General features: G+C 60.6%; 1 protein-coding gene across 2 annotated transcripts; it reads right to left on the bottom strand.

The window, feature by feature from the left end:
• Nucleotides 1-760: 760 nt before the first annotated feature.
• Nucleotides 761-21,282, bottom strand: ASIC4 (acid sensing ion channel subunit family member 4; the record flags this gene model as incomplete). Of its 2 annotated transcripts, XM_084255883.1 has the most annotated exons (10): nucleotides 761-874; nucleotides 1,066-1,170; nucleotides 1,493-1,572; nucleotides 1,651-1,742; nucleotides 2,904-3,057; nucleotides 4,838-4,894; nucleotides 5,392-5,554; nucleotides 5,742-5,869; nucleotides 5,965-6,109; nucleotides 20,701-21,282. In XM_084255883.1, the coding sequence occupies 10 exons, from the start codon at nucleotides 21,280-21,282 to the stop codon at nucleotides 761-763; spliced, it is 1,620 nt and encodes a 539-aa protein (XP_084112009.1). The 2 variants fall into 2 exon arrangements, with proteins under 2 accessions (XP_084112009.1, XP_084112010.1); XM_084255884.1 differs by lacking the exon at nucleotides 4,838-4,894.
• Between the last annotated feature and the right edge of the window lie 1,003 nt (nucleotides 21,283-22,285).

Raw genomic sequence — 22,285 nt, 5'->3', positions numbered from 1 at the left:
CCCGCCCCCAGCTCCCAGGACATGCTTGGTCACACATACACAGAGAAATCTTTATGTCTCTTTATTCCCAATTTTGTCAGCATTTTATAAAATCAGACTGGAGGGAGAGAGACCTGAGAAGGCTCCTTTCCCCACTCCCCAGCTCAGCCAAGGTCTGAAAGTACCTATGGCGAGAACTCTGGGGAGGGGTTGGTGCAGGGGAAATTGGGAACTGGGCCAGGCCTGCTGGGTCACCCACTCCCCCTGCCGAAAGCAGAGCTGGGCCTGGAGAGGGTGGGAAGCAGGACCAGTCCAGCAGTCCCGAGTCCTGGGGACTCACCCTCTCCTGCTGGCATTCGAGGGCTAGGATTCTGGCTGTCCTTGAATCACCCACGCCCCTAGTCCCACCCACCTTCTACATCTGTATCCCTACCCCCTCCCTGTCCTCCCTAAATATATACAAATGTACAGAAGTTTCCACCCCTGCTGTGGGGGCCCTTTTACCTCCTTTCCTCCCCAACCCTCCCCTAGAGCCCATGGCCTGGTCTCCAGCCCTCCCTAGGCACCAACCTGAGGGCAGGAGGTGTGGGCACAAAGGACCCCTGTGCAAAGCAGCTGGCACCAGAGTTGGCAAGAGCAGGAACTGAATCCCCACCCTCCCAGTGAGCACCGCCCTCTCCCCCTGGTCACCCTCAGGCCTTCTGTCCCAGCAGCAGGAGACTATGTTGGGGACCCAGGGAGGGTTCCCCAGCTCCTGGGTCCTTGCAGACACAGCACCATTCTAGCAAGCGAAGTCTTCAAAGAGGCTTCCTGGGGGGCCGTGTGGGTGATGGTGGTTGGGGAGCAGGCTACTGGCCCCCCCACCTTCAGCACGGCCCCGGCTTGGGCAGGGACTCTGCAAGGTGAAGAGAGAGTGGAACATAGGGAGACCAAGCAGTTGCCCAAGATCACACAGCCAGGCTTTCCTATCCCCTGGAGCAGAGGCTCATCAGCACACAGGAACCCCTCCAACAGGCTAGTACAGGAGTTAGGAGGAATATTCAGTCCTGGAGTGGTGGGGGTGCTGGCTATAGAGCTTGGTCTCACCTGCTCCTTCAGCTCCTGCAGCCCCAAAGTGGAGATGCCCCCAGTGGAGGTACGCAGGGGGGTCTTGGGACGACGCCACACCCTCTTCAGTCGGTCCCAGGACACCTTGGGGTTCAGGGTAAGGGACAGCAGTGGGTTCAGACAATTTGGCTAAGGAAAAGAGCAAACCTTACCAGGTCTACCTTGTAGGACTTGCTGCCCCAGCACATCCCCACTAGGACTCCCTCAAACCCCAACTCCTAAGACCAAGCCTCATCTCCCAACTCCTCAGAGCCTCTCAGGACTTCCAACCAGCCAGGGAGTTCTGTAAAGAACCCCAGGCTTACTCTCTCAGCTAGGAAATCTGCACAGCTCCTCTGCTTTCCCCACTGCCCCTCCTCCACCCTCCAATTCCTGCCTGAGTGGCCCCACCAGGCCCCTCTCTTGCCTCATAGATGTAGTCCAGGATCTCCAGTAGCGTGAGGATGCTGGCCCCGATGAACAGGCCCATCTGTCCCCCGAGGTCTCCTGGGGAGCATGACAGTGGGTCAGGGGGAGCAGGCTGATCTGGTCCATCCCATGGAATTGACCAGGGCCAGGTCTCACCCAGCAGGGCTGAAAGGCCATAGGCTGCTCGCTGCTCCATGGCCTCAGAGGTCAGGGCTTCAAAAAACACATCCAGGACCAGGAAGTTCTCCCTGCAGAGAGGGGAAGCAGGCTATGGTGTGGGGACACTTTTCCAAGGAGGAGGCTGTCAGGGACAGCCCAGCCCCCCAGATCCTGGTCTGAGACTCCCTGTACTAGGAAGCTGATAGCCACTCTCAGAGTCCCAAGGCTGTCAGGGAGGCAGTTCTGGCATATCGACTTCATGTTTGAGGGTTAACAAAGGGCCTAGGAGAACAAAATAAACTCCTAGGCCTGCAGGATTCTCTCCAGCATTTTCTAAAGCAGCAAATAGTGATCATCTTGGCGCATCCCTATACCTCTCTAGAACTTTCAATGGCTCCCTATTGCCCTGTAGTCCATACCAAAATTCCTCTTCCAGAAGTTCAAGACTGCCCACAATCGGTAGCACTGTGCGTTCTTATCCAAGTTGCTATCTGCTTCTCTTTCACAATCTGCCAGCCTGGTATCATCCCACAGTACTCTAACTGGGATGGCTCCCCAGTCTCTTCTCGTGGATCCAAATCTGGGGTCTTCAGAGGTCCAGTTCACATCAGCCCTGCTTTGCCTATCCTACCCGCATCAATCTCTCCTGGGGCCTGAGAATCAGTACCACGCCATCAAACACAGGCTCATGCACAAATTGTGGCAGGGAGTCTGGTAGCCATGTTTGTCCCCAGAACCCAGCACTGGGCTCAGCACCCAGAGGCCCCCCAGGATTTGTAGATGAGCTGCCCCATACCAGGCCCATAGCTCACTGCTGCCCTTCCTGCCTCCACCTGCAGGCCGCCTTCTTCCTCTCCCATCCCTGTCCCCCAGCACAGCATTCACTCAACATGCAAGCAACTGCTCCCAGGTTACTGGGGGAGAAAGACGTAGAGGCCCTAAAGCAACAGGTTACGGGTTAGCACAATAACAGAGACATGTACGTGGGGACTGCAAGGCTCAGATAAGAGGCGTTTGGACCAAGAAGGGCTTCCCGGGAGATGATGTGGATGTGACTTGAAAGATGGGCAGGGGTTAGTCAGAAGAAAAGGCTCATGAAAGGCATTCCTGGCAGAAAACTTATTATTAACAAAGATGCCACCTGCTCCAGCCTGCACCATTCATCAGACCTGTTGAGGGTGGCTTCTGACACACACACACACACGCACGCGCGCGCGCACGCACAGACCCGTTCACGCACACGCACATACCGTATATAGGTCTCATTGCGGTTGTACTTCTTTGCCAGGTACCGGGCGGAGCCCCTGTTGGGGATTCTGACCATGGAGATTTCTTTCCCGTAGCGGGTCAGGTTGCAGGGGGTAGGGCAGAAACACGGGCCCTCGGAGCCCCCACCCAGGGAGTCTGCAACACAGAGGCATCAACTGCAGTGGGAGGCAGGGTGGCCTTGAGGGGCTGTCCTGAGGGAGACACGTCCACACCAAGGGCCTCGGCTGGTCGGGTATGGCCCCACCTGGAAGAGACTCACTGGGGGTTCTTTCCTAGACCAGCTGCAGGTTCTGCGCAGGCAGACCCTAGGCCCCGCCCACTGGCTTATCACTGGGGAGTTTCCTGGGGCAGAGATGTCCTGACAGCTCAGAGGGAGCTGATGGGTGGGTGGGTGGATAGGTGGGGGGGGGGGGGGGGGGGGGTGAGGAGGTGGGATGGACGCATGGATGGAAGAGCGAATGGACAGACAAGATTTCTGTGCTCAGGATGCTGCGTTTTCCTTATTCGCCCCTTCCCATCCACTCGCCCCTCTCCTCCACTTTGCCCTGTGCTCAGCTCAGCCGGCTGCGTTCTGCCCAATGCACTGCCTAGACCCCTCCTCCTCTGCCTCTGGGCTGGGTTTGCCCAGTGGGAGGCCCTGGGATGAGAGAGGGCACGGAGAGGGAGAGAGGCCTGGCCCTGGCCGTTTTTTCCCCACTGCCTGACCGGAGGTTGGCGGGGGTTACGTCCTTCGGGGGCCGCAGAAGGCAGCCCCCCTGCCTGCCTTCATGGATGCCACAGATGTCTCTGGGTTCCAGGAACCCTTCCTTCCTCACCCCTTCGGGGCTGGAGGAGTAAAGTCTCTCCGGTGTTGCTAGTTCTGGGAGGGGGATCCCTCTATCCTTGTGGCTCCCCGAGCCCTGCTCACACTTCTGTTCCTCTCTCAAACACTCGTCACCCACCCCTTGGATGCAGCTGGTGTTTGGACAGAGAAGTTCCTGATGTGATTCTCCGGCCCCAGAATCCCAAGGCCATCCCTCTGTCTGTCCCTAGCTGGTAGCCATGCTCTCCCAACCTGTCACCCTGGTTCTAGATGAACTCCCCGCCATCTGTTCCCCACCTCTTATGAGAGCCCCCTTCCAAAAACCATTCTTGCCTTGCCTTAAACCATCGTTAGCTTGCCAGCGCCTCCTCCACTCTCTCCACCCGCCCTCTGTTCTCTGCCCTCACTGCCCAGATACACACGCTCCTGCTGACCACACAGGTCCTCAGCACACGCTGCTCCCACCACTCATATGTCCCCGTCTCACCTGGCTGATTCTTCTGTAGCCTCCACGTCTCAGTTAATGTGTCACTTCCTCCAGGAGCCCTCCGCACTCCTCGGGCGGCATGTCCCTCCCTGCCTGGTGGCAGCCCTGAGCTCCTCAACCTGGGACTAGCCAAGTAGGACGTGATGCCTGTGCACAGTCCTCAGGAATGTGAGCTGTGCAAGAGCAGCGCTCCCGTCCGCACTTGGCTCTGGCGCTAGCACAGGCTGTGTCAATTGAGTGAATGAATGAATGAATGAATGGCAGATCGGGCCATGGATAGATGGGGTTTACCTTATCCACAGTGAGAGCCAGTCACCTATCTTTCCTTAACCAAGAGAGAAGCCATTTCACTTCCCCAGATAGGGCAAGCTCATTCGCTGAGTCCAAGCAGGAAGCCCAAACCTTCCCTCTCAGAACTGGGTTCTCTGCAACCCCCGGCCCAGCTGCCTCCACTTACCCAAGCATCCACACTGCAAAGGCCCGCAGGCCCCTGGGGCATGGGAAAAGGCCCAAAGGCCAGGAAGGACACCCCTCCCCCAGGAGACACTGGGAGGAAGGGGGAAGAAGGGTGGACAGCCACGAGGGGAAGGGTGGCGTGAGGAGGGCAGGGAGAAGGCAGCACGGACCCAGTGTGTGGTCAGCACACTCGATGTAGATATTTGGCGGGCAGATGGTCTCATTGCCTGAAAGGAGAGAAGATTATTCCTGGAGTCTGCAGTTCCACCCCTTGCCCCCATCGCACTCCCAAAGGTGGCGCACGCTTGCACGTACACGCGTGCACACCGATGTGTCTATGTGCACATACGCGCTTCTAACACTCGTGCATGTGAGCATGGGAATGCACCGTGTGCGCTCAAACGTGCATATGTGCGTGCGCGCGCAGAGGGAGCCATTTGTGTGCGCGTGCCCAAGCACACACTCAGCTCCCAAAAGTACACAAGCAGCAAAATACACAAACGCATGCGTGCGGAAATACATATAACGTGCACCCAAACACACGTGTGTGCTTTCCCATATACATAGGTGAAAACATTTATAAAATCACGCTCACAAGGGTGCAGACACACACACACATTTAGTTGTACACATGCACCTGCCGGTGCTCATGAGCAGTGCTCGGCCCCTGGAGGTTCTGGAGCCTGGCAGGGCAGCACGGAGGGCTGGCGAGGGGGGTGCCCACCTGGCATGTGCACCATCCGGCAGTGGCAGCGCTGAAGCACGGCCTCCTTTTCACAGCGCAGCCGGCAGGCAGACACACTGTAGGCCGAGTAGCCCTGAAGCTCAGGCTCCCTGAGCCCGCTCTCTGCCCGGCAGTTGCCCCAGGGCTGGGGCAGGTAGGTCAGCTGCAGAGGCGGGCATGGTGGGGTCATGCCCAGGAGTCCCACAGGGCCCTCCAGTGCCCACCGCCCCAGCCAAGTCCATGGGAGGGCTGGCGGGCTGTGAGTTTCTGGAGGGCGGTCTGCTCAGCACCCCCTCAGAGCCCAGAGACCAGACCCACGCCCAACCCAGGACCCAGCTGGAGGTGCTCACCCGCTGTTCCTGGCAGGACACGAAGGTCTGGAAGCCGGGGGACACCCCGAAGCCCAGCTGGTGGATGTAGGGTGGCTCCTCCTGGCTGTGGATCTGCACCCGGATGCCGGCCTCAAAAGACGTCTCATCTGCACAGTGGAGACAACACGGCTGGAAACCAGTCCCGGGTGGGCGCCCAGGCCTGAGCCCCACGTTGGCTCTGTCCCTTTCCCTGCCGGCATACTTGTCTCTCTCCAGATGGGTAGGTACTCCTCCTGCTGGATGTCCAGCATGATCTCTAGGCCACTGCCCATGCCCCCCGCCCGGCTGGGCAGTGAGCTCTGTGGATCCGCATTGAAGGTATAACACTTCCCATACCGAGTATAGACCTGGGGGGTGAGAGAGGAGGAGGGGAGACGGAAGGAGGGATAAGACAACTCCTCAGGCTTAGGGTTCCCTGTCCCCCTGATTGCCACCAGATCTGCCTGGACACCCTGATCCCCAATCCAAAGACCAATCTCCCTCCCAGCCTCTCCCCTGAATTCCAGCTCTTCTACGCACATCCTCCCTTAGATGATGAAAAGGCCACCTTAGCCTAACACCAACGGCAGAACTCTCCACCTCTCCCCCAGCTTTGTCCCAGCTCCCACTCCCCTCCTCTGAATAAAAGTCCCCCTGTCTACCCAGTTTCTCAAGTTGGAAACCCTGAAATCTCTCTCTCTCTCATCCCCACACCCGATCCAGCAACTACGGGGGCAATTCTACTTCTGAAGTCTGCTTTAAGTCCATGCACTTTCCTCCCATCTCGTGTGCCCCCTTCCACCATCACCTCCACCTGGCCAAGGGGAAGGGCTCCTGACTGCTCTCCCTCCAGGACGAGGACCCAGGTGCTCCTTCTAAGTGCACAGGTGCGTTCAAATCCCTCCACCGGTGGTTCCCATTCCCCTCTCCGAGCCTGCAGGTCTCCATGGGAGGTGACCCCTGCCTACCGCTCCTGGCCCTCGGCACACTGAGACAAATTGACGCTTACGAGCGCCTCCCTCCCTCCCAACCCCCACGCGGAGCTGCTCACAGCCCACAGTGTCACGCTGCACCCATCAGCGTTTGCTTCTCAAAGGACTTAGCAAGACCTGAGAGGATCTTGCTGCCTCTTGCTCAGTGTCGATCTCCCACCCCCGCCGGCGTTTGCGCTGCCCAGGAGCAATAAGCCTGTTTAGTGTTCGGGCACCTGGCCGAGCGCGGGCACCTGGGACGCTCTAATAAGCAGTTTCTGCAGCCGGCAGGCCGGCCCCCCACGCGCCCCCCGCCAACCCCGGCCCCTGCGGCGCGCTCCCCGGCGCCGACACCAGATGGCGCTGGCGCCCCGGGGATGCAGCGGAGGCTCCCGCGGGAGGGGAGCAGCGCAGCCGCCGGCTTGGGGAGGAGGTTGAAGGGGAAGCAGTTGCAAGTTCCCCCCTGCCAGGCTCACCCCGCGGAGACCCGCCCCCGGGTCAAACCCATCACAGGCAGCATCTTCCCAGGGGGCCAGGGGTCGGCGCGCGCAATCACTCTGGCGCGCCCCTCCCTCTCCTTGGGAAGGCTTGCGCACTGGCAGGAGCTGGGGGAAAAGGCTTGAGGCGGGGTGGAAGGGAAAAGCCACCCTGAACGCCTGGCTTCTGAGGGGGGTGCAGAAGGCGGAGGGGCGGGTGAAGGCAGTGGGAGTGAGGCGTTCTAAGAACTGGGGGCTGGGGGCAGTTGACGTGGCGCAGAGGGCCATCTCCCATCCCCTCCAGCGGCCCAGCCATCCTGCCTTCATATCTTCTGTCACCCCAGCACGCTGCCTCAGAACCCGGAGACAAAACCGTGTGTGTAGCCAACATGGTGCAGGGTACAAAGCACCGACAGGGACAGAGGCCATACTCCCCCCTCTCAGCCACCCTGTGGTCAGCTGGGTTTCCTTAGCCCAGTTATTAACCCACGAGAAGTCACAGCTCAGAGAGGCCATGGGACTTGTCCAAGGCCACAGAGCTAGTCACTGAGAGAGACAGGACTCATCTAGCCTTTCCCCCAGCTGCAAGACCCAGCTCCTGTGTCCCCCGTCCATCCATCAGGGACAGGGGGGTGTGGCCATCTCCTTGCGGCCACTCCACCACTCTACACCTTCCTCACTTTCTTCTCTGCATCTGCTGCCTCTCAGTTCCTCAGCTGTCCCCTCCCTTTTGCACCCTTACCAGCTTCGGGGTTCCCATCTTGGACCCTGTCCATCACCCCAGCTCCCAGTTCCTGCTGTGCATCCAGCTGTGGGGCAGACACAGGTATGGCAGGCAGTTCCAGAGCACTGCCCTGGGCACAGCACCAAGTGCCCAGCACGCTCTTCCCAACCACCTTCCCGCAGACAAGGAAATTGAGGCTCAGAGAGGTGGGCTGATTTTCCAGATCGCCAGGATTGTGCCTCTATGATTTGAAGGTGTGCACAGAGCGCATGGGAGTCTAGTTAAAATGCAGACTCGACCTGCGTAGATTGCGCGGGGGTGGGGGTGGGGGTGGGGGTGGGGGTGGGGGGTGGAGGTGTTGAGACCTGAGATTCTGCATTTCCAACAAGCTGCTGATCCCCAGACCACACCGGGAGTACGAAGATCTTACATGGTGGAGCCAGAGCCAGGGAAATTCTAGGCTGTGCGCTCCCCACATGTCACTGAGGGAAGGGAACCCTGGAGGGGGCTGGATGTGAGATTCCCAGGTCCCCAGTGGAGTGGGGAAGGCAGATGGGGGAACACGTAAGTATTTGCCCACAATCTCAAAGCACCCACTCTCTTCCTATTTTAGCCCAAGAAGATGCTGGAATCAGCTCTTGCTGACGCAGCCAGTTTTGAGCTTACGCTCCACTTGAGAGGTTAAACAAGGCCTGGGCTGCCTGGTGGTGAGCGCTCATTGGGCATCGCTCCACTCGGCACCTCAGCAAAGCCCCAAACACTGGGCAATGCCGCAAATCAGCTTCACCCGTGGAACCATGGACCCCTGAAATTGGGGGCCCCATTTAATCATTTTGGTATCCCCAGAGCCCACAGCAAGTGGAAGTGTGGGATGAAGGGAAGAAGTATGAAGTAAAAACTATCAAATGATTCCCCACTTTGTGACCTGGTCCTGTGCTAGGTGGTGCTTCTGATCTGTGTTCTCCTTTAAATCTCTAAGAAAATAAATATTGTTGCCCTGGATAGTAAAGAAAAGCTCAGAGAGGGAAAGTGACTTGGCTAAGGTCACACAGCAAGACAGTGACCCCAGAGATTCACAGAGAACTTGGTCAGGTGCCAAAGCATATCTGGTGGGTATTCAGTGAGTGAAGGACTCTCGTAGATTCCTGACCCTGGATGGGGCTGGAGAAGCCTCTCTTCCTGATACCCCCTACACACACACACACACACACACACACACACACACACTGCATGACACTGAGCCCAGCCCTGTGTAGGGCAGTGTCAACCAAGAAGACTGGTGGAGAGAGAGTGGTTTACCTGGTACCCCAACCCTCAAGGGGATGTGCAGAGAGGAGATGACCAGGAGGTAGGTGGAGGCACCCTGGTCTGACAGATCTATTCTGTGAAGAATGGACAGGCCAGTCTGACAGGGCCAGGCTACCAGCACAGCCCGGGGTCAGGCACAACTGCTGGGCAGAGCAGAGCGTTGCCCCGGAGACGGTCCTTGGGCCAGGCAGGTGGTGGCAGGTGGAGCCGCCAGCTCCTAAGTGGCAGAACTCTGGTGGCAGCACAGCCTGCAGCCTCTTCCATGGAGACGGCACGGTCGTTCTGCCACAAGGTCCCACTGGCTGTCCACTGCTCTGTCCCCAGGGATTGGCCTGGAAGGAGGGTGTGTGTATAGGAGTTGAGAGTCCAGGGCCCAGCGGTGGAAAGTGCCAAGTGCCAGGCAAGGATGTGCCCTCAAGGGCTGAGGGGCCATTCCAGATGACCCTGCAGCAGCCCTCTGCCCCTGGGCTCCTCTCTCAGACCCTCCCTCCTCCTGTGCTTTCACCCACCTTCTTCCTGGTCATCCCTGGCTCTCTGCTGAGCTCCCAGGTGCGTCCTCCTGGCCCTAGGCTGAGAGCCTTTGTGGCCCTGAGTTGGACAACTTCCAGCTGGGAGTATGTCTGCACTGCACACTGACGCCTGGACCTCCACACCGCCTTCCAGCCAGTCCTCCACTGTCCCTCTCTGACCACCTCCCCTTTCAATGATGGCTGGAGCTATAGACCCTTGGGTCTATCTCACCCCCCACCCCTCTCGATCTCAGTCTCTCAAGTCCCTGTCCATCCTCCAGGCCTGTCTGTCCTCAGCATCTGATCAATTATTCATCTGGCCTCTGTGTCTCTGTCCCTTGCCCTCAGTCTGCCTGCCCTCCCTCCTCCCCCACCCCCCAGCCTCTGTCTTTCTTTCCCATTGGCCTGGCCACCCGGGGCCAGGCCATTCTGGCCCTTCGCCTTCCACATCCCTGTCCTGTTTGCTTTCCTCTCTGTCTTTCCCTTAGTCTAGCTGCCCAATCTCTGTCTCTTGCTCTGAGACTTCTCCCTGGGCCTGAGGGCTTCCTCCAAGCCAGGACCCCTCCCCAGGTGCCCTTTCCTTCTGTCTCTCTGGCCCCTCCTCCAGCCTTCCCCTGGCGATGCTCAGGAGCTGGAGAGATCTGTCCAGAGCTTGTCCCTGTGAGCAGTGGCTTCTCTCATCCCTTGAGTTCCATCTACCCACAGCTCCCATTCCCCCTGGCACGCTTCCTTGGCTGGCTGGCTTGCATTCTCCCTCACCCCTCCCCACCCCCTCTTCCTCCCTGCAGTCCTGGAGCCCACGGGGTTAACAGGCAATTAGCAGGGCGAGGGCTGGAAGCTGTGGGGGAAAGGGCTTCGGGCCTCCAGGAGATAAGAAGCAGCCAGGAGCAGCCGAGACTGGGCTAATCCCGAAGCTAATCTGCAGCCTAGGCTTTATCTCCACTGCCTTCTGGGCACCCTGCCTCCGCCAAAGCCCTGGCACCGTCCCCACCCACTTTTCCATGGCAGCTTCATCCCCCAAATTCCATCAGCCCTCCCCTGATGTGCTCCGGCCCCACAGCTCTCATCCAGGGCCCTGGAATGAGCTCCCTCGAAGGCAATGGTGCCCTGAACAGAGTGGGCCAGTGGGAGGGGCTACCTCTCCCCTCAATGTGCGCCGTGCGCTCGGACTAGCACCCCAGGACCTGGACAACAGGCTCCTTTTACTCAAGATTGGCCCAAGCCTCCTTGCCAGGAAGGAAGAGGGCACCAAAGCAAAACGCCTGAGCTGTCAGAGCTGCTCTGAAGGCGGAGGTCACTCAGCCTAACCCTCAGGGTACAAAGGGCAACACAGAGGACAAGTGTCTTGTCCAAAGTCACACAGGGGAAAAAAGTGGGGGGGCAATTCAGAACTAAACTCAGTCCCCCTCCCCCACCAGCCCAGTATTCCCCACTGTCAGGAGTCAGGAGGCCACATCCCAGCTCCAGCTCTGACATCCTGTGCAACCTTGGTTGGTGAAGCCACTAATGACCGCTGGACTTAGTTTCCTCATCTGTCCAGTAGGGATAAAAGTGCCTCAGAGTGGTGGTGAGTCTCAGAAGAGCAGGTGAAGGAAGGCATGTGTGCAAGGCATCTACAAAGTGAACTTACACCTCTGAGGCCTCAGAGTGAGCCCTGCTGAGTGCTGGAGAGACCAACAAGCTGGGGCAGGGACTGGGCACTGCAGGGGGTACGGACGCAGACACCCCTAGGATTGTGCTCAGCAGCAGCAAAGATGGCCAGGCCTGCACTCGCTTTGGAGTCTGAAGGAACGGGTTTCAGTCCAGCTCTGCCCATGGTCGGGTGTGTGATTGAACTTCCCTGAGCCTTTGATTGTTTATCTACAAAAAGCAAGTGGGTTCCTCCTCTGAAGGTTGAGGATTAGAGAGAAGTTCAGAGTGAGCAGAATTAGGTCCTCCAGAAGCGGTGAGGAGAGCCCATTTGGGAGGGAGCTTCCTGCAGAGATGGCAAAGCCTTTTGGTGTTGGGTCCCCACTGGGTCCCTTGGCAGGGGCACTGTGACCTTGGTTAAGGTGCTCTCAGCCATTTGGGAGACTGAGCTTCTTGGAGGAAGAGCTCCGCTGCGGGGAGCCCCGGGCCCCCCATCTGACTCTCCTACTTGATGGGAGCAGCACTGCGGGGCCAGGCCTGCAGCCCTGCCCTTACTGTCTGCGGGACTCGGATTCAGTCCCAACCCTCTCGGATTCAGATCCTCCATTTTTCATCTGTAAATTGGGAATAATAATAGGCACCCTGCAGAGAGGTTATGAGAAATATCATCTACATGTGGAGCAACATCCAACATTTATACAAGCCTTACTCTTGCCAAGCACAGTCCAAAGCACTTGGAAAAAAGTCACTCCTTCGCCTCACAATGCCGAACCCGAACACCCTATACCGGAGATCTCTCAGCTCCGTTTTACAGACAGGACCGGTGAGGCCCAGAGAAGGAAACTGCCAGGGTCACAGAATGTGGCAGTGACAGGGCCAGTCTGCGCTCAGAAAATGATGTATTAGTCCTCCCGGAAGCGCAGCGGGTTGAGTGCAGCGCTGTGGAGCTGTCTGCAGCCTCTGCAGCGTGAGCTCGACTCCTGGCTGGCCATAGATTCCCACATGGCACGGCAGACCTCTCCTGACTCGCCCGCTGCTCCCCTCAGCAGGGTATTTCGTCAGTCTACCTGTTCTGCTCCCCACTCTGTCTTTGGTGAATCCTCTCACCCTCTGGCCTGCACTCCATCCAGATTGTGAATAAATCTTTTTCTTTTTTTTTTTTTTAATAGAGGCATTTTTTTATTTATTTATTTGTTTGTTTGTTTTGTTTATACATGCACTGGGTACAGTCAGAAGCGCGGGAGGGTGAGAGAATTCACCAGAGCCAGAGTGGGGAGCAGAGCAGGCAGAAGGACAGAAGTACACTGCTGAGGGGAGCAGCGGGCGGCAGGAGAGGTCTGCACGCCATGTGGGACCCTCCTCTGGAGGCCGGGGAGCAGCTGGGGATTGAACCGGCTCAGCAGAGGCCACGGGCAGCTTCACAACCCAGCGCTCAACCGCTGCGCCACCGGGGAGGCCCGTGAATAAATCTTAAAAAAAATTTTTTTTTTTAATCATGTGTTCAAGCAACACTTATTTGCCCAACACTGTTCTTGAACCTGTCCAAGGTGTCCTGCGAGGTGCCGGGGGTGGGGGTGGGGGGCACTCGGAGAGCGGAATAGACGGTCTCTGCCCTGAAAGTGTCCCCTGGGCGGCTGCACAGGCTTCAGCATCGGGAACCACGCGCACAGCTGTGATGGGGGCAGGCTCTGTCCCGTGAGAGTGGAACCAGGGCTCGCTCTGGGCTGGACAGAACTTCCCAGAGCAAGCTCAGTCACCCGCCCAGGAGGGCGCCCCCTCACCAGACACGGTTCAACCCCCACCCCACCCGCCCTGGCGCCCAGGTGCTTTTCAGGTCGGCTTCCGCCCCGAGCCAGAGGCGGTGGGTTTTGGAGGAAATGGGCGCAGCGTCTGTTCAGAGGCAGAGGTGTGAGCCGGGGTGGAGCCGCGCTGCGGCCGGCGCTGGGGCGCGCGAGGGCCTTGCGGAACCCGAACACCCCCGAGGGCGCCGCGATCCCCGGCGAGGAGGGCGCAGGGCCTCGGGGCCCGGGTAAAGGGTCCAACTCTTTTTAGAGAGCGGCCGTTTAGGCCTTAATTCCCAGAAAGTCAATTTTCCAGGCGGGAATATTTCTTAATTCGCGACGAAGGCCGTTCCTGACACGCCCGCCCTTGGATGCGAAGTTGCTCGGCGAGTTCCGCTCACACCTGCGCCGCGGCGCGAGTTCGGGGTCCGGCCCGAGCAGGTGGCGCGGTGGTGAGTGAGCGCGCGCCCGTTTCGGGGCCTCAGCCCCCCGCCCCCGCACCCCGGCACCCAGGCTGGCCCCCCGCGCCACTCCCCGCGCTCCCCGCCGCCCCCCTCCGGCCCCCCGCGGGGCAGGCATCCATCACCGCGCGAGCGCCCCCCTCCCGGCTCCCCGGCTCCCCCGCCGCTCTCCCTGGGTTTGCCTCATTTGCATTCCCCCGGCTCCCGGCTCCTCGGCAAAGTGACCTCCGCGCGCAGCAGCGCCAGAGGCTTCCACCGCGGAGGGAGACCCCGCCCCCCGCCGCGGCCCGGGAGGGGCGAGGGGCCGCGCGCCCCGACGGCGGGGCTGGGCCCGGGAGCTGCCGAGCTGCCGCGGGCGGCGGGCGGCCGGGCGCGCAGCTGCAAAGGCCTGGCGCAGAGGGGCGCGGGGAGAATCGGGTGGGATTTGAACCCTCAGCCTCAGATCCTCAGCAGGGCGGCAGTGGGACGTGGAGCTCAGCACCAGCCCTGCGAAGCTGCGTCCCAGGCACGGAGCCCCGCTTTAGAAGCCCGGGCTCCCCCGGAACCCCTGATGGAGAGGGGCCCGCCCGATCGGGCAGTCGCCAGGGGTCCCCAGCCCTCCTGGGGACCTGCCCAGGCGCCCACCCCACACCCCCCACACCCCCCCCCCCGTCCTCGCTCCCCTGGTGTGCTGAGACGCCTCCCCTCCCCCCCCCCCCCCCCGCTTGGTATTTACACCTTTCACACATTTGTAAGCTATTATCCTGTCCACGCTTAGTCACCGCTGAGCCAAGCGCCACGGATTTAGCTCCTTTAATCTTTCCTCCTAAATCAATCCTCCATTTCCCCTTAATCATCCCGTGGCTCCTCTCTGAACTCTCTTGCTGCTGCCTGGGCTGCTGCAGCCTCTGCTGTCTCTCTGGAACTGCTCCCCCTCCAAGCCCAAACGGGTGTCCCAAGGGCATGGTGAAGATTTGGGGAGGGGGGTTTGGATTTCCAGGGCTGCCAGCCCCTGGCCTGGGAGCCAGCGGAAGAAGGGCAGACACCCCGACCCTTCTGGAAACACACTGCAGCACTCGGAGCCCCCCTAGGGTCCTGGTCCTCCCACCTTCCCATCGGCTTCCAGCTGGGATGGCGCCAAGACCCTGGGCCTCCACCTTGATTTGTCCCCTCCCCCCCAAAAAAAATCAGCCCTTAGGTTTCCTGACAGGGTGTCCCCACCCCCTCTGCCCAGCTGCGCCAAGGAGGTGGTATTGCCTGAGAGCCTGGAAGGGCACCAGGAGAACTCACCCTCCTGAGCTTGGCCTCCCGTCCCCTCCTCCTCCAGGATGGCAGCTCATCTCTCCTTGACCATCCGCAGTCGCACCTGCGACTCCCTCCCTCTGCCCACTGGTACCCAGACATTGGAAGCTTCCACCTGAGCATCCCTGAGGCTGTCCTCATGGTGCTGCTGCCTCCCAGCCCTGACTTCCTGGTCCTCCTCACCCCCTCAGCCTGGGCCTGGCAGGGGCAGCCCTGCCACCACTAGAGCGAGGGGTTCTTCCCAGGAAGATGAAGGGCCTGAGTGGGGGTCCAGGAAAGAGCAGGGGTGGGGGGAAAGGACAGAGGAGAAAGAGGGCGGACAGGAGGGGGAATTGGGGGCCATTTCTTCAAATGCTAATCAGCATCTTCCGGCAGTGCCAGGAGAAGCTGAGTTGATAATGAGCCCAGCTCGGGGCTGATTCCTGATTAATGAAGAGGCCATGGGGCTGCTGAGTAGGGCTGGGTGGGGCACTCCCTCACAGCCCTCCCCTCTGCCCTTGCAGCCCGGCCAGGGTAATAGAACAGCCCCTGCCCTTGGCTGCCCGGCAGCACCACTCAGATTCACCTCCCGCCAACTCCCGCCCAGCGGGAAGCACCCAGGCTGAGAGCGCCCCCTCCAGGAGGGCCTGAGGGGTTGCAGCCAGTGGCTAGATGGGAAGTGAGGGAGGCAGAACATCCAGCTCTGCCAGCTGTGAGGTGTAGGTAGTCCTGAGGATTGTTTTAATCAGAAAAAAAAATATTAAAGGTGGAATTGTTATTCAAGGCGGGGGACTTCTCTGCATAAATCGCAACATCTCCCCGTCCCCACCCTTTACAACACAGCACATTCCCGCCTAGAGGGCAAAAGCCCGGGCTGAGGAGCAGATAAGTGAGCTGCCTTCTCCTCAGACCCCACCCTTCCCTGATGTGTGCCCTCGCCATCTGGCCTGCCTGGCTCCTTAAGGCGGGACCACCCCTGAACTAGATGTCAAGCTAAATGTTCTCAAGGTTCATTCCTGAGAAGTTAGGACCAGTAGGCTCAGAGGGCTGGGCAGGGGTGGGGTCACGAGTAAGCATCCTGGTAAGACTGGAGCAACCTCAGTGGAAACCCTGCCCTCCCAGAGTCAAGAGGGCAAGAGGCGACCTCAGGGCCTTAGAGCCAGTGACAACAGCGTGGAGTCGGGGGTGCCTGGAGTCCCACATACTGCCTGGTCACAGCAGGGAAGGGATGCTCAGGAGGAAGCTTGACTGGAAGGCAGGGGATTACGAGGCGCCTCCAATCTGGGGACTGGGAGACCAGGGAGGGGGTGGGGGGGAGGGCTGGCTGGCTTGCTGCTATCCTTGTCGGCGCTGTCCTGGCTGGCAGCTGGGGTGGGGCTGGGAGAGGAGGGAGGAGGGTAGAGACGGGGACTGCCCAGCTGGAAGAGGCCTTGTCTAATTGTGCCTGATTAGTAGAGAGGAAGAGAACAGGGCGAGTGATTAATAGTCACGGCAGTCACCAGCATGTGGGGAAGGGGGCTGGGACGGGAGGGGAATCTGAGCTTCCCGTGAGCGTGGAGACAGTGACGTGTGTGCCCTCAAGTCCCCGGTCACCTGTCCCTCTGGGGGCTGCCTGGACCCCTCATGTCCCCGCAGAGAGGAGCTGGGTCCCACCCCTGCCGCCTCGGGATCCCCCTCCCTCTCCCATGCCTCCATTTTCCAGACAACAGGATGGAAGAGAAAAGACCAAGGTCATCAGCACCTGAAGAAAACTGTGTATCTGCTCAGGTAGTGTTCCGGGAGGCCTCCATGTCCGCAGGCACAGGGCTGCCCTCAGCTCAGCCCTCGCCCAGCGAGCAGGTGACTGGACTTCCGCCCCGACCCACAGCCCCTACCTTACATCCTGCGGTGCCAGCCGGCATTCCCTGCCCGCCCCAGGTAGTCCCCACCTTGCTCCCAGGGCTGTCTAGAGTTGTGCTGGCCGAGATGGCAGCCTCGAGTCACACGCAGCTCTTTGAATTGAAACTCATTTTCTCTGTCACGCTAATCACATTGCAGAGATTCAGTAGCCGGTGTGGCTAGTGACTGTCCTCACAGAATGTGGTGCTGGCCCGCGTGCCCCCCAGCGTGTGCCTGCAGCCCCGCATGCCTGCGGGAGCACCCGCGAGGACTGGAGAGCCCGGGAATGCCCTAACGGTGGAGGGGAAGGCATGGATGGAGGGTCAAGGTGCAGCAGAAGGGGGGATGCCCATGTGGATGGTTGGGAAATCAGCGGGGTGCTGGGGCCGGTCTGGTTGAGAGTCAGTAGTTGGGCTGGTGGCGGCGTTTATACAGCCGATGCCTCCAGAATCTGCTGTGTGTATACTGGGCAGCGTGCTAAGTAAGCTCTCTGCAGGCGTCTCTTCGTCCCCACGAGCGCCTGAACTTTTTAGCTTCTACTCTTCCATTTAATGACTGTAGACGCTGATGCTCAAGGAAGCTTTCTGGCTTCTCCAAGGCAGCACGGCTTAAAGGGGAGAGCCCGGGTGCAAATCCAGAACCCACACCCTGAACTGTTTCCCCATCCAGTCTCCAGGCGAAAAGAGGTGCTGAACTGGGGGGCCACGCCTACGCCTACGTTTTGCAGCTAAAGGAAGGAAGCCTAGGGAGAGTGATTTCTGCCTTCTAGTAAGCGGGCAGGCTGAGAGCAAGCCACGTTGGGGAAAACAGAGGTGGGGTGACTGGGTGGGGAGCAGATGGTGGAGGAACTGGGGAAGGAGAGAGGAAGCATAGACCACTATGCTTTGGTGGTGGGAGTGGGCTGGATGAGCCGGGGTAAGAGGGGCAGGGAAGAGAAGCGCTGGGGTGAGCTAGGTGGAGGGGAGCACCCCCACCCCCACCCAGGAACCCGAGGCTCTCCTTTCCCTTCTCTCCTCTGCAAACCTCACCCCGCCGGCTTCATCCCTTCAACCTCTCCAGCCCTCTTCAGCCCCAAGGGGCCTCGCTCTCTCGCCACCCAGGCATAGATCCTGCCTCCTCATGACACCGCCCGCATGGCCTGTTACTCCTGCACGGTTGGTTAAGCTTCTCAGTGCCCCATCCCTGCTCCGCCGCACGACTGTAGGCTGCATGAGGACAGGGAGCAGGGCCGCGGGCCGCCCTGGATCCTCTCCAAGGCACCTGGCAGGCTCCGTGGGCATGGTAGGCACTCAGGCTCCAGGCTGATCGGGAGTCGGCGAGGGGATATTTGGGAGTGTGGGGGTGAGAGCCACGACCGCGGTAACAGAAGCAAGAGCAGCAGCTTAGGGTACTGGGGGAGGGCGCATTACCCGGAGTAAAAATAGGCTGGAAAATGTGACATTTATTAACTTGGATTCCGGAGGAAAGGTCACAGCAGAGTGGGGAGTGGGAAGGAGGAAACAAGGAAAGCGACAGAAAACACATACCAGCCCCTTCCCCAAAGCCTGTCATTGTCACTGACCATCTTGCCACCCTCGGGCCCCAGCCCCGTCGCCCACCACAGGCCCCAAATCCCCATCGGGGGCTCCATGTTACCGCACAGGCTGTCATGAACCTCCTGTCCTCATCAGAGACCCTGTGTCTTTGTCTCCGTAGCCCTTGTCCATCCTTGCCTGCACCACACACCTCTCTCTTCCCCAGCGCCAGGGACCATGGGCCCCGTCCCAACCATCAGCCCAGTCCCTTGTGCATCTGGAGCAGGCTCAGCCCCAGGATGCCAGGCCCAAGGGAAAGCAGCACTCAGCAGATGGAGGCTGGGGTGAGGGGGTCAAGGAAATCAGCGTCCAGAAGGGGATTCCAGACCCCCAATGCTAGCTTTGCCCCTCCTGCCCTCACCCTCCTGCAGCAGCCCCAGAGCTGAGATCCACAAACTTCAACAATCCTTTCTCAGGTACCAAAGGGCCTGGGGGAGGTCCACCCCTCTGCCTGCCCCATGCTCAGGATTCACAGGGATTCACCAGCCTTGATCAGGGGACTCCCTGCTCCCTCTCCCCCAGGCACCTCCTTTTCCGAGGCCAGGTGGGAAACCCCTGCCCTCTCCCCTCCCTGCCTCGGCCCCCTCCATCTCTTCCCTTTCCTTCCCACCCCTAGCCGGAGCCCACACAGGGTGCGGGGACACAAAGCCCCCATTGATCACCGCAACAGCACCTGCTGAGCCTGGGCTCTGTCCCCCCTCTCAGCAGGCGAGGATGTCAGATGGGAGCCCCATGGATGGGGAAGGCCACATCCACACTGTGCCCCACCTCCTCTTTGGGAACTCCCAGCCTGGGTTTGGGGAGCAATGGCTTTTCTTAAAAGAGGGGGTGTATAGCCAGATGACAGTCCAGTGACCCCAACTCCTCTCCTGCACAATCCTCCCCCACTAGTCCCTTCCTCCACGTCTACCCAACTCCCCCACCCCCCAAGCAAGGGGTCCCAGAGGCTGCAGGCATGATGGGGGCCAGCAGCCCTGTTGGAGCATGTTTCTGGGTGATACTGAGACAGTGAGTGAAAGAACATGGGTGGGGGGCAGCTGGCCACGAGTGGGGAAGGCCCCCCATCTCTGGGGCTGGCCGCCGGAGGCTGGACCGGATAGGGCACCGTGTCAATGCCATGTATTTGCATTTGCACCAGGCAGTGGTAACAAGGATGAAAACACACGTACACAAGGCTGGGAGTAAAGTGTGGCCGGGGGACAGACACCTCAAGCACAGGAATAATGGATAGCCTGTGCCGGGGGGGGGGGGGCACGGAGCCCTGACAGACACACAGACTGTCTAGCAGACACACGCTCCACTTACACACCTGACGCGGGAGGTGTGCACAGGAGGGCAGCCCAAGCTGACGCTCCTCTCCAGTGATAGTATGTGTGTATGTGTTCACACGTACGTGAGAGCTGTCGCCAGCCGTCCCCGCGTGGGGAGTAGGGTTGAGGTAGATGAGGGGGCTACAAGAGGGGGTGGCATCCCCAGCATGACCCTGTCCCTGGCAGCTAAGTCAGAGCCGGGAGGTGGGCACGGGCGAGTAGCTCTCAGGGTGTGTGGGTGTGCAGGTATGCACGTGAGCGTAGTGACAGGGACACTGCGTGTGAGAGCAGGGGTGTGTGGGAAACTGTCCCTGAGCAGTAGGGGTGTGTGTGCACGTGTGCCTGTGCATGCATGTGTGTGCGTGCAACGCTGAGGGTAAGCCCTGCACGGGAGAGTGAGTGAGTGGTTCTCAGTGTAAGAGCCAGAGCCGGGCCAGGGAGCAGCAGGAACCGGACGGAGGGAGGGAGGGACGGGGGGAGCAGCCAGAGGGGCGGCATGAAAGAGGGATGTGTGAGGGAGTCTGTGAAAGGGGGTGTGTGTGAGAGACACAGACACAGAAGGGACACTGGCACCCAGTGTCCACGAAGACCATCTCTATCCAGCCTGCTGGTCGGGCCAGCTTCCCCAGAGAAGCCCTGGCTGGAGCCCCCAAACACCCTCTCCCCATCACCCTTCTGTGATGGGGACAGGAATCTAGTAGCCACAGAAGAAAAAGGGGACAAGAGGAAAGTGGGGGCCAGTGGGCCTGACCCTGGCATGGGGCATCCCTTCCCTGCAAGTTGGCAGCTTCAGGACCCCCCAGCCCACTCCAGGACCCCGGCCCCAGCCCCAGCCCTGCAGCAGCAGCAGCAGCGCTGAGAGGAGGAGCAGCAGCCGCGCCGGGGTAAGCCCCTGTGAGCGTCCCTGCTCCACGGCTGGGAAGCCAGAGGGAAACACCAGGCTTGGGGGAGACACCAGGCCAGCCTCTGGTGGCGGAAGGAGGGGAAGCCCTGCCGTCGAGGATACCCACAAGCACAGCCCCCGCCCCTGCCCGCCTCTGGCCACCCCAGGCCAGGCAGGCCAGCTGGCAGGACTCACCACGGAGAAGTTGCTGGCGGAGCAGCGATGCCCACTGAAGTTGCAGCTCTTGAGCATGTCGGCCAGCTGGTGGCCGGTGCGGTTGAGGATGTCCACCATGTCGGGCTCCGGGTAGCGCAGGCCGGCCGCGCGGTGCCCGTCCCGGTCTTTGGGGGGCAGCCCGGTCAGGTTGGCCAGGTGGAAGATGTCGGCGTCGCTGAGTGCCGAGTGCCGGAAACGGTTGATGTTGCAGAGGGTGACGGCCGGGAAGCCCGCCGCTGGCGCGGGGGCGGCAGAGTCCATGGCCACCAGGTGAGGCCGGGTCAGGTAGCCCCGGGCCAGGCCCGCCGCCTGGTACAGGAAGGCAGCCAGCGAGGTGAGTAGGGCCAGCGCCCACAGGGTCCTGCGCAGTCCGTGGAGGCCTGGGCCACAGGCCCGGCCCAGCCCGTGCAGAGTGCTGGTGCTGGCGAAGGTGGCCAGGTCCCGGGGGGCCGTTGGCCCCTGCGCAGCCCCCAGGAGGCTCTGTTCATCCCCTGCCTCCTTCTCCTTGGGTTTCGCATCCTCCTCTGCAAATTTGATTTTGCACACAATCTCGATCGGCATCTGTCCCCGGCTGCTGGGACTGGCCAGCGCCTTCCTGCCCCTGTCCCTCCCTGGCCAGCAGCCCTCGGTGCCCTCTGGAGTGGCGGTGGTGGCAGCGGCGGCTCTTCTAAACTCAGGGCAAGCGGGTGGCGGACAGGGACGGGGTGGGGGCCCGAGGTGGGGGCGTCCCTCCCACTCGCAGCAGCTCCGCAGCCCTGGTGCTGCCTCTGCCGCCGCTGCCTCTGCTGCCGCTTGTCTCTCTCCTCGATCGGCTCCTTGTGGCTTCCCTTATCAGCACCAGCACAGCTGTCAGCCCCTGCGTGTGTCCCTGCGAGCGAGCGAGTGAGCGAGGGAGCGAGCGCTGCTCCGCCACGCCGCGCAGCCCCAGCCGCTCCGCGCAGCATGTGCTCCGGAGCCCACCCCGCGCTTAATAATTCAGGACATGTCAACAGCTCTCACCGGCAGCCCGGGCGGCAGGAGCGGGCCGGGGCGGGGGCGGCCCCCGGCCTCGGACAGGGATCCCCCGGCCCTGCCTGAGACCTCGTCCGGCTGCCTCCCGAACTCTTACTCCACCGCAGGCACTCGTGGGTGCCCCATGGCCCCGCTCCCAGGCCACCCGGGGACGAGTGGGGCACGGGGGTCCCCAGCCGCTTTTCTGGACCTCACCCCAGGAGGGGTCAGTCGGCTCTGTCCCCCACCGCCTGGCCTCCCTGACTCCCATCTCCAGCACCCACTCACCCTCTGACCCCAGCACCCCACGCACAGTAGCTTCCAGAAACTCCGTGGGAGCCACTTGTTTGAGTGAGGGCGGGCAGGGCGGAGGAGGGCGAGGGGCCGAGGGGACACGGATGCCTCCAGGATCCTTCACTTCCCCAGAACTGCTTCCAGCGTCAAAGCCCATCGGACTCCAGCCCCCACTGGGCCACTGGCTGCCCTCGCCCCAACTTTGCCCTCACCCCCCAAACTCAGCCACCACGCGTCTGGGGCTGAGGGCATCCTGGCTGGCACTTCTGTGGTCACTTTG

This window comes from Talpa europaea (genome assembly GCF_964194135.1).
Source record: "Talpa europaea genome assembly, chromosome: 1".
Taxonomy (NCBI): Eukaryota; Metazoa; Chordata; class Mammalia; order Eulipotyphla; family Talpidae; genus Talpa; species Talpa europaea.
Note: the sequence above shows the minus strand (reverse complement) of the source record. Positions and strands in the feature narration are given on the sequence as shown.